The following is a 13921-nucleotide window of genomic DNA, read 5'->3' as shown; positions in this document are numbered from 1 at the left end:
GTCTCCTTGTCCTAAGCCAGTGGTGCCGGCACCCCAGACGGTTCCGCCTCGCCGGCCCCCCCTCTTCACGGACGTCACGAGACGGGAAACATGGCCCCAGCTGCCGACTCACAGTCTTTGGAATCGGAACGAGAGTAAGCCTGTCGTGAGGGCCACGAAGACCTGGCGCAAGAAGAAGGGGGCCGGCGCCCCAGGACCCCGTGGCCCTCGGCAGCCCGGCCGCCGCCCGCCCGCCCTCCCGACCGGCCGCTTGTGGGAGGCGCTGGTGCCGCGGCCCCCCAAGCCCGCCCTGCCGGAGCGGCCACATCAGAGTCACCGTGAAAGGTGGTGGACGTTTATTCGTATGCAATACTGCTCAGCACAGCGTTCTACAGACACGACTCACTTGCAAACACAGGTCAGGATAGATAAACAGCGGGACGGCGCGGCGAGCCCTGGCGGCGGGGCTCTGTCTGCGGCTGCCCCGCGGCTAGCACCGTCTGGACACGGAGATGGGGACACACACGTCTGGGCAACCGTGAAGATTTGCAAGGCACTTAACCCGGACCCGGGCGGTCGTGGCTGTGTCCGCGCGGCCCCGTCCCGCCGCCCCTCGGGCCGCGCTCCCCACGCCCCGCGCCCCTCCACGCCCCCTCCGCCCCGGGCCCGCGCCCCGCGCTTCCCGCCGCTCTCCTTCCTCGTGGTTCGCATCCGCGCCCTCCCTGCAGAAGGCGCGGGCAGATCGCCCTCCTCTCCGTGCGCGTCCAGACTTCCTCCGGCCCTCGTGCTGCTCGTGCTGTCGCCGGGGCGGCGGCTCTGACGGGCGGGGGGGGGGGGGGGGCGCCCCTCACCGGCGCCGCGAGGTGACGTCGAAGCAGGTGATCATCATGAGGTGAGCCTTGCAGAAGTTGACCCGGCTCTCCAGGCGCTGGGTCACGCCCTCGAGCGCCTCCAGGTACTCCAGGGAGTCCAGCTCCAGAACCTGCTCCAGGTCAACTGCGTGGGGGGGGGGGGAGAGGCCCGGTGAGCACCCCTCTACCGCAGGGGCCCAGCTCCTGACGTGGGCCCCCCGGGTGCCCTCCCTTCTGGCCTCGGCCTCCCGGCCATCGCTAAGGGCTGGGCTTCCAGTTGATTCTGCGTACGCCCATCACCCACGCCCCTGCGCTCCTCCTAGCTAGCTACAGTCGGTGGGGGGGGTGCCAGGGAGAAGCCCCCCTTCGGGCTCTGCCTCGAGCGACACGGGCCCCTGGTGGCCCTTTGTGCCCCTCAGGCAGCAGCCCTGTGGAGTCCCCCCTCCCTGGGCGTCGGGGAGCGTGGTGACACACGAGCGTCTACCCACAGGGAGGAGGCCGGAGCTCGGGACGCGCTGAGACCGGGACCGGGAAGCCTTAGACGCGGCCAGCGCGGCGGGCGGGCGGGCGCGGGCGCGGCCCTCCCTTCCTGGGGCCGGCGTCGGGGCCCCCACCCGTGTCCCATGGCGGCCAGGCAAGCGGGCTGGCGCCCTCCGCGCGGGGGGAACGCCGTGGACGGGGGCCCGGCCGGAGGGCCACGCTGCCGACCCCGTGGGCGGGGGCCCGGCCGGAGGCCCACGCTGCCGTCTTGGCCAGTCACACTCGCGCCGCCCACAGCCCTGCCGGCCCCGCCACGCGCCCAGCCCGCCCGTCCCGTCCACCCCGCCCTGGGGTCAGAAATAAAATAGAAACAAAGCAGCAAGAGACGCCATGGCTAGGGACGTGGGGTGGGGTGGGAACGGGGGGGGGGGGCGCTGCCGCGTGGGGCTCGTGCTCCAGGCCCACAGCCGGCCATGACCAGAGGAGAGCGGGGCTCCTGAGCAGCCGCCCGGCGTTTGGAAACAGAACCCACTGTGCGGGCCTGTGGGCGCCCCACAGCACCCCACAGCGCCCCACAGCGCCCCACAGCACCCCACGGTGCCCCACAGCACCCCACAGCGACCCACAGCACCCCACAGCGCCCCACAGCGACCCACAGCACCCCACGGTGCCCCACAGCACCCCATAGCACCCCACGGTGCCCCACAGCACCCCACAGCGCCCCACAGCACCCCACAGCACCCCACAGCGCCCCACAGCGACCCACAGCACCCCACGGTGCCCCACAACACCCCACAGCGATCCAAAGCACCCCACAGCGACCCACAGCACCCCACAGCGACCCACAGCACCCCACAGCACCCCACAGCGCCCCACAGCGCCCCACAGCACCCTACAGCGCCCCACAGCACCCTACAGCACCCCACAGCACCCCACAACGACCCATAGCACCCCACAGCACCCCACAGCGACCCACAGCACCCCACAACGACCCACAGCACCCCACAGCGACCCACAGCGCCCCACAGCGCCCCACAGCACCCCCATAGCACCCCACGGTGCTCCCCACAGCGACCCACAGCGCCCCACGGTGCCCTGCAGCGCCCCAAGACGAGTGGCTACAAAGACAGCTGGAGGCGAGCAGACCTGTCCGGAGCCGCAGGCGGTCACCCCACTTGACGTGGGGTTCTGATCTTGCTCTCAAGTCCTCTTAAAAGTCTGCACCCCGCCTTCCACAGGGCCGCCCACAGAGGCCACACAGCCCACAGGCCAGAGGCCGTGGGGCGTCTATGGCTGGAAGCGTCAGGGACCCACGTGCCCCGAGGCTCCCCATCCCAGGAGACAGAAAGGGTGAGGGGGCGGGTCCTGTGGGGGAGGGGGAGGGGCGCAGTGGAGAAAACCCGTGGGGGAGGGGAGGGGCGCAGTGGAGAAGGCCCGTGGGGGAGGGGAGGGGCGCAGTGGAGAAGGCCTGTGGGGGAGGGGGAGGGCGCAGTGGAGAAGGCCCGTGGGGGATGGGGAGGGCGCAGGGGAGAAGGCCCGTGGGGGAGGGGTGTGTGCAGTGGAGAAGACCCGTGGGGGAGGGCGCAGTGGAGAAGGCCCTTGGGGGAGGGGGAGGGCGCAGTGGAGAAGGCCCGTGGGGGAGGGGGAGGGCGCAGTGGAGAAGGCCCGTGGGGGAGGGGTGTGTGCAGTGGAGAAGGCCCGTGGGGGAGGGGAGGGTCGCAGTGGAGAAGGCCCGTGGGGGAGGGGGAGGGCGCAGGGGAGAAGGCCCGTGGGGGAGGGGTGTGTGCAGTGGAGAAGGCCCGTGGGGGAGGGGGAGGGCGCAGTGGAGAAGGCCCGTGGGGGAGGGGTGTGTGCAGTGGAGAAGGCCCGTGGGGGAGGGGAGGGTCGCAGTGGAGAAGGCCCGTGGGGGAGGGGGAGGGCGCAGTGGAGAAGGCCCGTGGGGGAGGGGGGAGGGCGCAGTGGAGAAGGCCCGTGGGGGAGGGGGAGGGCGCAGTGGAGAAGGCCCGTGGGGGATGGGGAGGGCGCAGTGGAGAAGGCCCGTGGGGGAGGGGTGTGTGCAGTGGAGAAGGCCCGTTGGGGAGGGGAGGGCGCAGTGGAGAAGGCCCGTGGGGGAGGGGGAGGGCGCAGTGGAGAAGGACCATGGGGGAGGGGGAGGGCGCAGTGGAGAAGGCCTGTGGGGGAGGGGGAGGGCGCAGTGGAGAAGGCCTGTGGGTAAGGGGGAGGGGCGCAGAAGAGAAGGCCCGTGGGGGAGGGGCGCAGTGGAGAAGGCCCGTGGGGGAGGGGCGCAGTGGAGAAGGCCCGTGGGGGAGGGGAGGGGCGCAGTGGAGAAGGTCCGTGGGGGATGGGGAGGGCGCAGTGGAGAAGGCCCGTGGGGGAGGGGTGTGTGCAGTGGAGAAGGCCCGTTGGGGAGGGGAGGGCGCAGTGGAGAAGGCCCGTGGGGGAGGGGGAGGGCGCAGTGGAGAAGGCCTGTGGGTAAGGGGGAGGGGCGCAGAAGAGAAGGCCCGTGGGGGAGGGGCGCAGTGGAGAAGGCCCGTGGGGGAGGGGCGCAGTGGAGAAGGCCCGTGGGGGAGCGGAGGGGCGCAGTGGAGAAGGCCCGTGGGGGATGGGGAGGGCGCAGTGGAGAAGGCCCGTGGGGGAGGGGTGTGTGCAGTGGAGAAGGCCCGTTGGGGAGGGGAGGGCGCAGTGGAGAAGGCCCGTGGGGGAGGGGGAGGGCGCAGTGGAGAAGGCCTGTGGGTAAGGGGGAGGGGCGCAGAAGACAAGGCCCGTGGGGGAGGGGCGCAGTGGAGAAGGCCCGTGGGGGAGGGCGCAGTGGAGAAGGCCCGTGGGGGAGGGGAGGGGCGCAGTGGAGAAGGCCCGTGGGGGATGGGGAGGGCGCATTTGAGAAGGCCCGTGGGGGATGGGGAGGGCGCAGTGGAGAAGGCCCGTGGGGGAGGGGTTTGTGCAGTGGAGAAGGCCCGTGGGGGAGGGGGAGGGCGCAGTGGAGAAGGCCCGTGGGGGAGGGGTGTGTGCAGTGGAGAAGGCCCGTGGGGGAGGGGGTGTGTGCAGTGGAGAAGGCCCGTGGGGGAGCGGGAGGGCGCAGTGGAGAAGGCCCGTGGGGGAGCGGGGAGGGCGCAGTGGAGAAGGCCCGTGGGGGAGGGGGAGGGCGCAGTGGAGAAGGCCCGTGGGGGAGGGGAGGGGCGCAGTGGAGAAAGCCCGTGGGGGAGGGGAGGGCGCAGTGGAGAAGGCCCGTGGGGGAGGGGGAGGGCGCAGTGGAGAAGGCCCGTGGGGGGGGAGGGCGCAGTGGAGAAGGCCCGTGGGGGAGGGGGAGGGCGCAGTGGAGAAGGCCCGTGGGGGAGGGGGAGGGCGCAGTGGAGGCCTCTGTGGCCTGCAGTCCCACTGGGCTGCTGCCTGTGCTTCCCTGGGGTGTCGTAAATGCAGGAGGGACATGGCGCCCGTCACAATCTGGCCTTCCTGCCCTGCAGAGCTGAGAAGCTGTGGTCACCGCCGGCTCCCCAGAGTCCGGGACACTCGACACTCGTGAGCGTGAGCACCGGTGTGGGCTCTGGGACACTTGTGAGTGTGAGCACCGGTGTGGGCTCTGGGTCACTCGTGAGCGTGAGCACCGCTGTGGGCTCTGGGACACCCGTGAGCGTGAGCACCGGTGTGGGCTCTGGGTCACTCGTGAGCGTGAGCACCGCTGTGGGCTCTGGGACACTCGTGAGTGTGAGCACCGGTGTGGGCTTTGGGGACACTCGTGAGTGTGAGCACCGCTGTGGGTCTGGGACACTCGTGAGCGTGAGCACCGCTGTGGGTCCGGGACACTCGTGAGCGTGAGCACCGGTGTGGGTCCGGTACACTCGTGAGCGTGAGCACCGGTGTGGGTCTGGGACACTCGTGAGCGTGAGCACCGGTGTAGGTCCGGTACACTCGTGAGCGTGAGCACCGCTGTGGGTCCGGTACACTCGTGAGCGTGAGCACCGGTGTGGGTCCGGTACACTCGTGAGCGTGAGCACTGCTGTGGGTCCGGGACACTCGTGAGCGTGAGCACTGCTGTGGGTCCGGTACACTCGTGAGCGTGAGCACCGCTGTGGGTCCGGGACACTCGTGAGCGTGAGCACCGGTGTGGGTCTGGGACACTCGTGAGCGTGAGCACCGGTGTGGGTCCGGTACACTCGTGAGCGCGAGCACCGCTGTGGGCTCTGGGACACTCGTGAGCGTGAGCACCGCTGTGGCTCTGGGACACTCGCCGTGGGCGTGGGTGAGCACCGGGCGGGCCCCGGCGGCTGCGGGGGGGGCGGGGGGTCCTTACATTCTCGGAGCCACCTGTCGGGGTCCAGCATCAGGAACTGCTTGGTGGCCTCCAGCTCCTTCATCAGCCCCTCGTACTTGGCTCGGACCTCGGCGATGCGCTGCTGCCGGTGCTCCAGGATTCTCAGCTTCGCGTTGAAGACCACGGGCCCCTGCGCGGGGGGGGGGGGGGGGGGGAGGGGGGGCGGCCTCAGCCAAGCCCCGGGGGGGGGCACCCACAGGCCCCTGCGTGCGGGGGGGGGGGGGGCGGGGGGGCGGCCTCAGCCAAGCAGTCCTGGGGGGGGGGCACCCACAGGCCCCTGCACGCGGGGGGGGGGGGAGGGGGGGCAGCCTCAGCCAAGCAGTCCTGGGGGGGGGGGCACCCACAGGCCCCTGCGTGCGGGGGGGGGGGGCGGGGGGGCGGCCTCAGCCAAGCAGCCCTGGGGGGGGGCACCCATGGGACCCCGCGCAGACGCGGGCCTTCCGGGGGGCGGGGGGAACCCTCTGCAGCCCCGTGGGTCTGTGGAGGCCCCCCTCCCCTCCCCTCCCTCCCTCTCCCCTCCCCCCCCCCCCCGGGGCCCGCCGCGGGTCCGGCCTCACCTTGCCGGCGCTGTGCCGGCGCCGCTGCAGGCGCTCCACGTCGTCGATCTCGTAGACTTTGATCTCGAAGGGCTCCCCCAGCCCCCGCGGGGCGCCGCGCAGAGGGCCGTCCACCCAGCGCAGCCCCGCGCCGGCCGCGGGCTTCCTCACGGGGGACGCGGCGTCCAGGGACAGCGCGGGGATGAGCCTCCGTCGCTGGGAGCCTGAGGCGGAGACGCGAGGAGACGCGGCACGCTCGCCACCGCGCACAGCCGCACGCCCGCCGCTCACGCGCCCCGCCCCACGCGGCCCCCCGGGCGCCCGGGGACGCTCCCCCCGCCCCCGCCTCCGGGGCCGCCTCCCGGGGCCCCCCACCCCCGATTTCCCGAGCCCGTGCCCCAGCGGCGGCGCCTCTGGGCCGGGGCGCCCTCGGCACACGGTGTTCTCAGCCCCGTGAGGGCGTCTGCCGCCAGGCCCCCGACCCCAGGACCCCGGCACGAGCGCCGGCCCACGGCCGGGGAAGGTCAGGCACTGGCGAGCCTGGCCCTCGCTGACTACACACAGTGGCTCGTTCAGTTCTCCTACAAGGGAAACTGAGGCACCAAGAACGCAAGAGAGCGAGCTGTAAACGCCAGGCAACGAGGGGCTTCCGCAGAAGAGCCTGCTGGCGGGGATCTCGAGCGCGCGGCGAAGGGCGGGAGCGCAAGGCCGCACTGGCAGGCTGCTGGCCTCTCAGAGGGGCCTCGTGCCAGGGGGTGAGGCCTCTGGGGGGTTCGCTGACGGGGACTGTGCACCCCAGCTCCTGCCTGCCCGCCCTCCGCTGCCCGGTCACCAGGCAGCAGGAGCCGCCCCGCCGTGGCGCTGGGAGTCCCGCCCGCTCGGCCTCCGCGTTCATGAAGCCCGCGGCCCCGCGTGTCGGATTCCCAAGTCCAAGCCGGGACGCACCGCACGCGGACACCCGCGGGAACCACGCAGCCAGGACGCACCGCACCCGGACACCCGCGGGAACCACCCAGCCAGGACGCACCGCACGCGGACACCCGCGGGAACCACCCAGCCAGGACGCACCGCACGCGGACACCCGCGGGAACCACCCAGCCAGGACGCACCGCACGCGGACACCCGCGGGAACCACCCAGCCAGGACGCACCGCACGCGGACACCCGCGGGAACCACCCAGCCAGGACGCACCGCACGCGGACACCCGCGGGAACCACCCAGCCGCGGTCAGCGCGGACACCAGAGGGCCACCGCGACCGGAGCCGCCGTGAGGCCCGCCCCGCCCGCGCAGGCAGCCATGAGTGCCCCAGTGTGCCCGCGTGCCCCGAGCGTGCCCCAGTGTGCCCGCGTGCCCCGAGCGTGCCCCAGTGTGCCCGCGTGCCCCGAGCGTGCCCCAGTGTGCCCGCGTGCCCCGAGCGTGCCACAGTGTGCCCGCGTGCCCCAGTGTGCCCCAGTGTGCCCGCGTGCCCCAGTGTGCCCCAGTGTGCCCGTGTGCCCCGAGCGCGCCCCAGTGTGCCCGCGTGCCCCGAGTGTGCCCCAGAGTGCCTGCGTGCCCTAGTGTGCCCGCGTGCCCCGAGCGTGCCCCAGTGTGCCCCAGTGTGCCTGCGTGCCCCAGAGTGCCTGCGTGCCCTAGTGTGCCCGCGTGCCCCGAGCGTGCCCAGTGTGCCCGCGTGCCCCAGTGTGCCTGCGTGCCCCAGTGTGCCCACGTGCCCCGAGCGTGCCCCAGTGTGCCCGCGTGCCCCGAGCGTGCCCCAGAGTGCCTGCGTGCCCTAGTGTGCCCGCGTGCCCCGAGCGTGCCCCAGTGTGCCCGCGTGCCCCAGTGTGCCTGCGTGCCCCAGTGTGCCCACGTGCCCCGAGCGTGCCCCAGTGTGCCCGCGTGCCCCGAGCGTGCCCCAGTGTGCCCGCGTGCCCCAGTGTGCCCACGTGCCCCGAGCGTGCCCCAGTGTGCCCGCGTGCCCCAGTGTGCCTGCGTGCCCCAGTGTGCCCGCGTGCCCCGAGCGTGCCCCAGAGTGCCTGCGTGCCCTAGTGTGCCCGCGTGCCCCGAGCGTGCCCCAGTGTGCCCGCGTGCCCCAGTGTGCCCCAGCGTGCCCCCAGTGTGCCCGTGTGCCCCGAGCGTGCCCCAGTGTGCCCCCAGTGTGCCCGTGTGCCCCGAGCGTGCCCCAGTGTGCCCCAGTGTGCCCGTGTGCCCCAGTGTGCCCCAGTGTGCCCCCAGTGTGCCCGCGTGCCCCAGTGTGCCCCAGTGTGCCCGCGTGCCCCAGTGTGCCCCAGTGTGCCCCCAGTGTGCCCACGTGCCCAGAGTGTGCCCCAGTGTGCCCGCGTGCCCCGAGCGTGCCCCAGTGTGCCCGCGTGCCCCAGTGTGCCCGTGTGCCCCAGTGTGCCCGCGTGCCCCAGTGTGCCCCAGTGTGCCCGCGTGCCCCAGTGTGCCTGCGTGCCCCAGTGTGCCCACGTGCCCCAGTGTGCCCACGTGCCCCAGTGTGCCCGCGTGCCCCGAGCGTGCCCCAGTGTGCCCGCGTGCCCCAGTGTGCCCCAGTGTGCCCGCGTGCCCCAGTGTGCCCCAGTGTGCCCCCAGTGTGCCCGCGTGCCCCAGTGTGCCCCAGTGTGCCCCCAGCGTGCCCGCAAGCCCGTGTGTCCCGTGTGCCCCAGTGTGCCCGCGTGCCCCAGTGTGCCTCAGTGTGCCCGTGTGCCCCGAGCATGCCCCAGTGTGCCCCAGTGTGCCTGCGTGCCCCAGTGTGCCCACGTGCCCCAGTGTGCCCACGTGCCCCAGTGTGCCCGCGTGCCCCAGTGTGCCCACGTGCCCCAGTGTGCCCGCGTGCCCCGAGCGTGCCCCAGTGTGCCCGCGTGCCCCAGTGTGCCCCAGTGTGCCCGCGTGCCCCAGTGTGCCCCAGTGTGCCCCCAGTGTGCCCGCGTGCCCCAGTGTGCCCCCAGCGTGCCCACAAGCCCGTGTGTCCCGTGTGCCCCAGTGTGCCCGCGTGCCCCAGTGTGCCTCAGTGTGCCCGTGTGCCCCGAGCATGCCCCAGTGTGCCCCAGTGTGCCTGCGTGCCCCAGTGTGCCCGCGTGCCCCAGTGTGCCCGTGTGCCCCAGTGTGCCCGCGTGCCCCAGTGTGCCCCAGTGTGCCTGCGTGCCCCAGTGTGCCTGCGTGCCCCAGTGTGCCCGCGTGCCCCAGTGTGCCCGCGTGCCCCGAGCGTGCCCGCGTGCCCCGAGCGTGCCCCAGTGTGCCCGCGTGCCCCGAGTGTGCCCCAGAGTGCCCGCGTGCCCCAGTGTGCCCGCGTGCCCCGAGCGTGCCCCAGTGTGCCCGCGTGCCCCAGTGTGCCCCAGTGTGCCCCCAGTGTGCCCGCGTGCCCCAGTGTGCCCCGAGTGTGCCCCCAGCCTGCCCGCGTGCCTGGCCACTAAAGTCTGTGCCGACGGGGGAGAAGCTCAACCTGTGCAGCCCAAGTGCGGTCAGACAGACTCGGAGACAGAGACGCTGGGAGACGCAGGCCGCAAGGCACAGACGGCCATGATGGGCCTGAGCTGCTTGCTAGCACCAAACATCCTCACCGCCACGTCTGTGACCCAGGACGGGGGGGATGGGGGGGACGGGGCTGTCCACCACGTCTGTGACCCAGGATGGGGGGGATGGGGGGACGGGGCTGTCCACGTCTGTGACCAGCAATGGGGGGGACGGGGCTGTCCACCACGTCTGTGACCAGCAATGGGGGGGGACGGGGCTGTCCACCACGTCTGTGACCAGCAATGGGGGGGACGGGGCTGTCCATGTCTGTGACCAGCAATGGGGGGGGACGGGGCTGTCCACCACGTCTGTGACCAGCAATGGGGGTGGACGGGCTGTCCACCACGTCTGTGACCAGCAATGGGGGGGATGGGGCTGTCCACCACGTCTGTGACCAGCAATGGGGGTGGACGGGGCTGTCCACCACGTCTGTGACCAGCAATGGGGTGGACGGGGCTGTCCACCACGTCTGTGACCAGCAATGGGGGGGGACGGGGCTGTCCACCACGTCTGTGACCAGCAATGGGGGGGGACGGGGCTGTCCACCACGTCTGTGACCAGCAATGGGGGGGGGACGGGGCTGTCCACCACGTCTGTGACCAGCAATGGGGGGGACGAGCCTGTCCACCACGTCTGTGACCAGCAATGGGGGGGGATGGGGCTGTCCACCACGTCTGTGACCAGCAATGGGGGGGGACGGGGCTGTCCACCACCACGTCTGTGACCAGCAATGGGGGGGACGGGGCTGTCCACCACGTCTGTGACCAGCAATGGGGGGGGACGAGCCTGTCCACCACGTCTGTGACCAGCAATGGGGGGGGGATGGGGCTGTCCACCACGTCTGTGACCAGCAATGGGGGGGGACGGGGCTGTCCACCACCACGTCTGTGACCAGCAATGGGGGGGACGGGGCTGTCCACCACGTCTGTGACCAGCAATGGGGGGTGGACGGGGCTGTCCACCACGTCTGTGACCAGCAATGGGGGGGACGGGGCTGTCCACCACGTCTGTGACCAGCAATGGGGGTGGACGGGGCTGTCCACCACGTCTGTGACCAGCAATGGGGTGGACGGGGCTGTCCACCACGTCTGTGACCAGCAATGTTGGGGGACGGGGCTGTCCACCACGTCTGTGACCAGCAATGGGGGTGGACGGGGCTGTCCACCATGTCTGTGACCAGCAATGGGGGTGGACGGGGCTGTCCACCACCACGTCTGTGACCAGCAATGGGGGGGGACGGGGCTGTCCACCACGTCTGTGACCAGCAATGGGGGGGACGGGGCTGTCCACCACGTCTGTGACCAGCAATGGGGGGGGACGAGCCTGTCCACCACATCTGTGACCAGCAATGGGGGGGGATGGGGCTGTCCACCACGTCTGTGACCAGCAATGGGGGGGGACGGGGCTGTCCACCACCACGTCTGTGACCAGCAATGGGGGGGGACGGGGCTGTCCACCACGTCTGTGACCAGCAATGGGGGGGACGGGGCTGTCCACCACCACGTCTGTGACCAGCAATGGGGGGGGATGGGGCTGTCCACCACGTCTGTGACCAGCAATGGGGGGGACGGGGCTGTCCACCACCACGTCTGTGACCAGCAATGGGGGGGACGGGGCTGTCCACCACGTCTGTGACCAGCAATGGGGGGGGACGGGGGCTGTCCACCACCACGTCTGTGACCAGCAATGGGGGGGGACGGGGCTGTCCACCACCACGTCTGTGACCAGCAATGGGGGGGACGGGGCTGTCCACCATGTCTGTGACCAGCAATGGGGGGGACGGGGCTGTCCACCACCACGTCTGTGACCAGCAATGGGGGGGGACGGGGCTGTCCACCACGTCTGTGACCAGCAATGGGGGTGGACGGGGCTGTCCACCACGTCTGTGACCAGCAATGGGGGGGACGGGGCTGTCCACCATGTCTGTGACCAGCAATGGGGGGGATAGGGCTGTCCACCACCACGTCTGTGACCAGCAATGGGGTGGACGGGGCTGTCCACCACGTCTGTGACCAGCAATGGGGGTGGACGGGGCTGTCCACCACCACGTCTGTGACCAGCAATGGGGGTGGACGGGGCTGTCCACCACGTCTGTGACCAGCAATGGGGGTGGACGGGGCTGTCCACCACGTCTGTGACCAGCAATGGGGTGGACGGGGCTGTCCACCACGTCTGTGACCAGCAATGGGGGGGGACGGGGCTGTCCACCACGTCTGTGACCAGCAATGGGGGGGACGGGGCTGTCCACCACGTCTGTGACCAGCAATGGGGGGGACGGGGCTGTCCACCACGTCTGTGACCAGCAATGGGGGGGACGAGCCTGTCCACCACGTCTGTGACCAGCAATGGGGGGGGGATGGGGCTGTCCACCACGTCTGTGACCAGCAATGGGGGGGGACGGGGCTGTCCACCACCACGTCTGTGACCAGCAATGGGGGGGACGGGGCTGTCCACCACGTCTGTGACCAGCAATGGGGGGGACGAGCCTGTCCACCACGTCTGTGACCAGCAATGGGGGGGGGATGGGGCTGTCCACCACGTCTGTGACCAGCAATGGGGGGGGACGGGGCTGTCCACCACCACGTCTGTGACCAGCAATGGGGGGGACGGGGCTGTCCACCACGTCTGTGACCAGCAATGGGGGGTGGACGGGGCTGTCCACCACGTCTGTGACCAGCAATGGGGGGGACGGGGCTGTCCACCACGTCTGTGACCAGCAATGGGGGTGGACGGGGCTGTCCACCACGTCTGTGACCAGCAATGGGGTGGACGGGGCTGTCCACCACGTCTGTGACCAGCAATGTTGGGGGACGGGGCTGTCCACCACGTCTGTGACCAGCAATGGGGGTGGACGGGGCTGTCCACCATGTCTGTGACCAGCAATGGGGGTGGACGGGGCTGTCCACCACCACGTCTGTGACCAGCAATGGGGGGGGACGGGGCTGTCCACCACGTCTGTGACCAGCAATGGGGGGGACGGGGCTGTCCACCACGTCTGTGACCAGCAATGGGGGGGACGGGGCTGTCCACCATGTCTGTGACCAGCAATGGGGGGGATAGGGCTGTCCACCACCACGTCTGTGACCAGCAATGGGGTGGATGGGGCTGTCCACCATGTCTGTGACCAGCAATGGGGGTGGACGGGGCTGTCCACCACCACGTCTGTGACCAGCAATGGGGGGGGGGCGGGGCTGTCCACCACGTCTGTGACCAGCAATGGGGGGGACGGGGCTGTCCACCACGTCTGTGACCAGCAATGGGGGGACGGGGCTGTCCACCATGTCTGTGACCAGCAATGGGGGGGATAGGGCTGTCCACCACCACGTCTGTGACCAGCAATGGGGGGGACGGGGCTGTCCACCATGTCTGTGACCAGCAATGGGGGGGATAGGGCTGTCCACCACCACGTCTGTGACCAGCAATGGGGTGGATGGGGCTGTCCACCACGTCTGTGACCAGCAATGGGGGTGGACGGGGCTGTCCACCACCACGTCTGTGACCAGCAATGGGGGTGTCTATGTCAGGAAAACTGGGGATGGTAAAGCTCACGGTGGCAGAGTTCCTCAGGGTGGTTTATGGCGGTGTCCCCGTAGCTGCTGGACCGTAGGAAAGGGAAAGCCCGCTCCTGAGCACCCTCGCCCTGGAACCCCGAACAGGGCCTTCCTGAAGAGGCTTCCAGTCCACAAGGGCGGTGGGTGCAGGGCGCAGATCAGCTGGGAGGGGCAGGGACCACCCCTCCCCGCCCCGCCAGGGCCACAACTCCAGGGGCACTCGGCATAAGATTTCATCGCATAAGACACTTAACAAGTAGAGCAAGTGGGGGCGATTTGGAGGGCAGCTGGGAAGCCATGGCTCCGGCCGTGTTCTGAGGCCGCCTGGACGGCCGTGCTCCCCTCGGCACCCCGCACCCCCCTCTTCATGGTGTCTGCACCCGCAGCTCTGACCTCGGTCCTTTCCTCCTTGTGCCTCGCACCTCCGTCCACGTCACCCCAGCCCCCGTGGACACGTCGGCCCCCACAGCCAGTTCCTGCGTGTGGGAGGTGCCGCGGGCCGCTTGGGCGCGGGGTGGGGAGGGACACGGGGGGTGGGGGGTGGCTGGTGGGGGGGGGGAAGGGCCTTTCCCATCCACACCCCACCAGACCCAGCGAGCTCCGTCCTACGACCCTGGGCACGGCTGCCAGGGACTTGGGGGCCACCAGGACCCCCGCCACCCCGGGGTTCCCACAGCCGCTGGGTCCTGAGCTCCAGGGGGGCTCTGGCCGCTGTGAGGGCTCCG

General features: G+C 71.1%; 1 protein-coding gene across 1 annotated transcript in view; it reads right to left on the bottom strand.

Annotated features, from left to right (window-relative positions):
• Positions 1 to 826: 826 nt before the first annotated feature.
• The window catches only part of Kif26b (kinesin family member 26B), a 273177-nt gene continuing 260082 nt past the window's right edge, over positions 827 to 13921 (bottom strand). The window contains 3 exon segments of the mRNA XM_048358260.1: positions 827 to 975; positions 5599 to 5749; positions 6177 to 6379. Coding sequence (XP_048214217.1) covers positions 827 to 975; positions 5599 to 5749; positions 6177 to 6379 — 503 coding nt within the window.

Source organism: Perognathus longimembris, chromosome 11 (assembly GCF_023159225.1).
Source record: "Perognathus longimembris pacificus isolate PPM17 chromosome 11, ASM2315922v1, whole genome shotgun sequence".
Classification (NCBI taxonomy): domain Eukaryota; kingdom Metazoa; phylum Chordata; class Mammalia; order Rodentia; family Heteromyidae; genus Perognathus; species Perognathus longimembris.
Note: the sequence above shows the minus strand (reverse complement) of the source record. Positions and strands in the feature narration are given on the sequence as shown.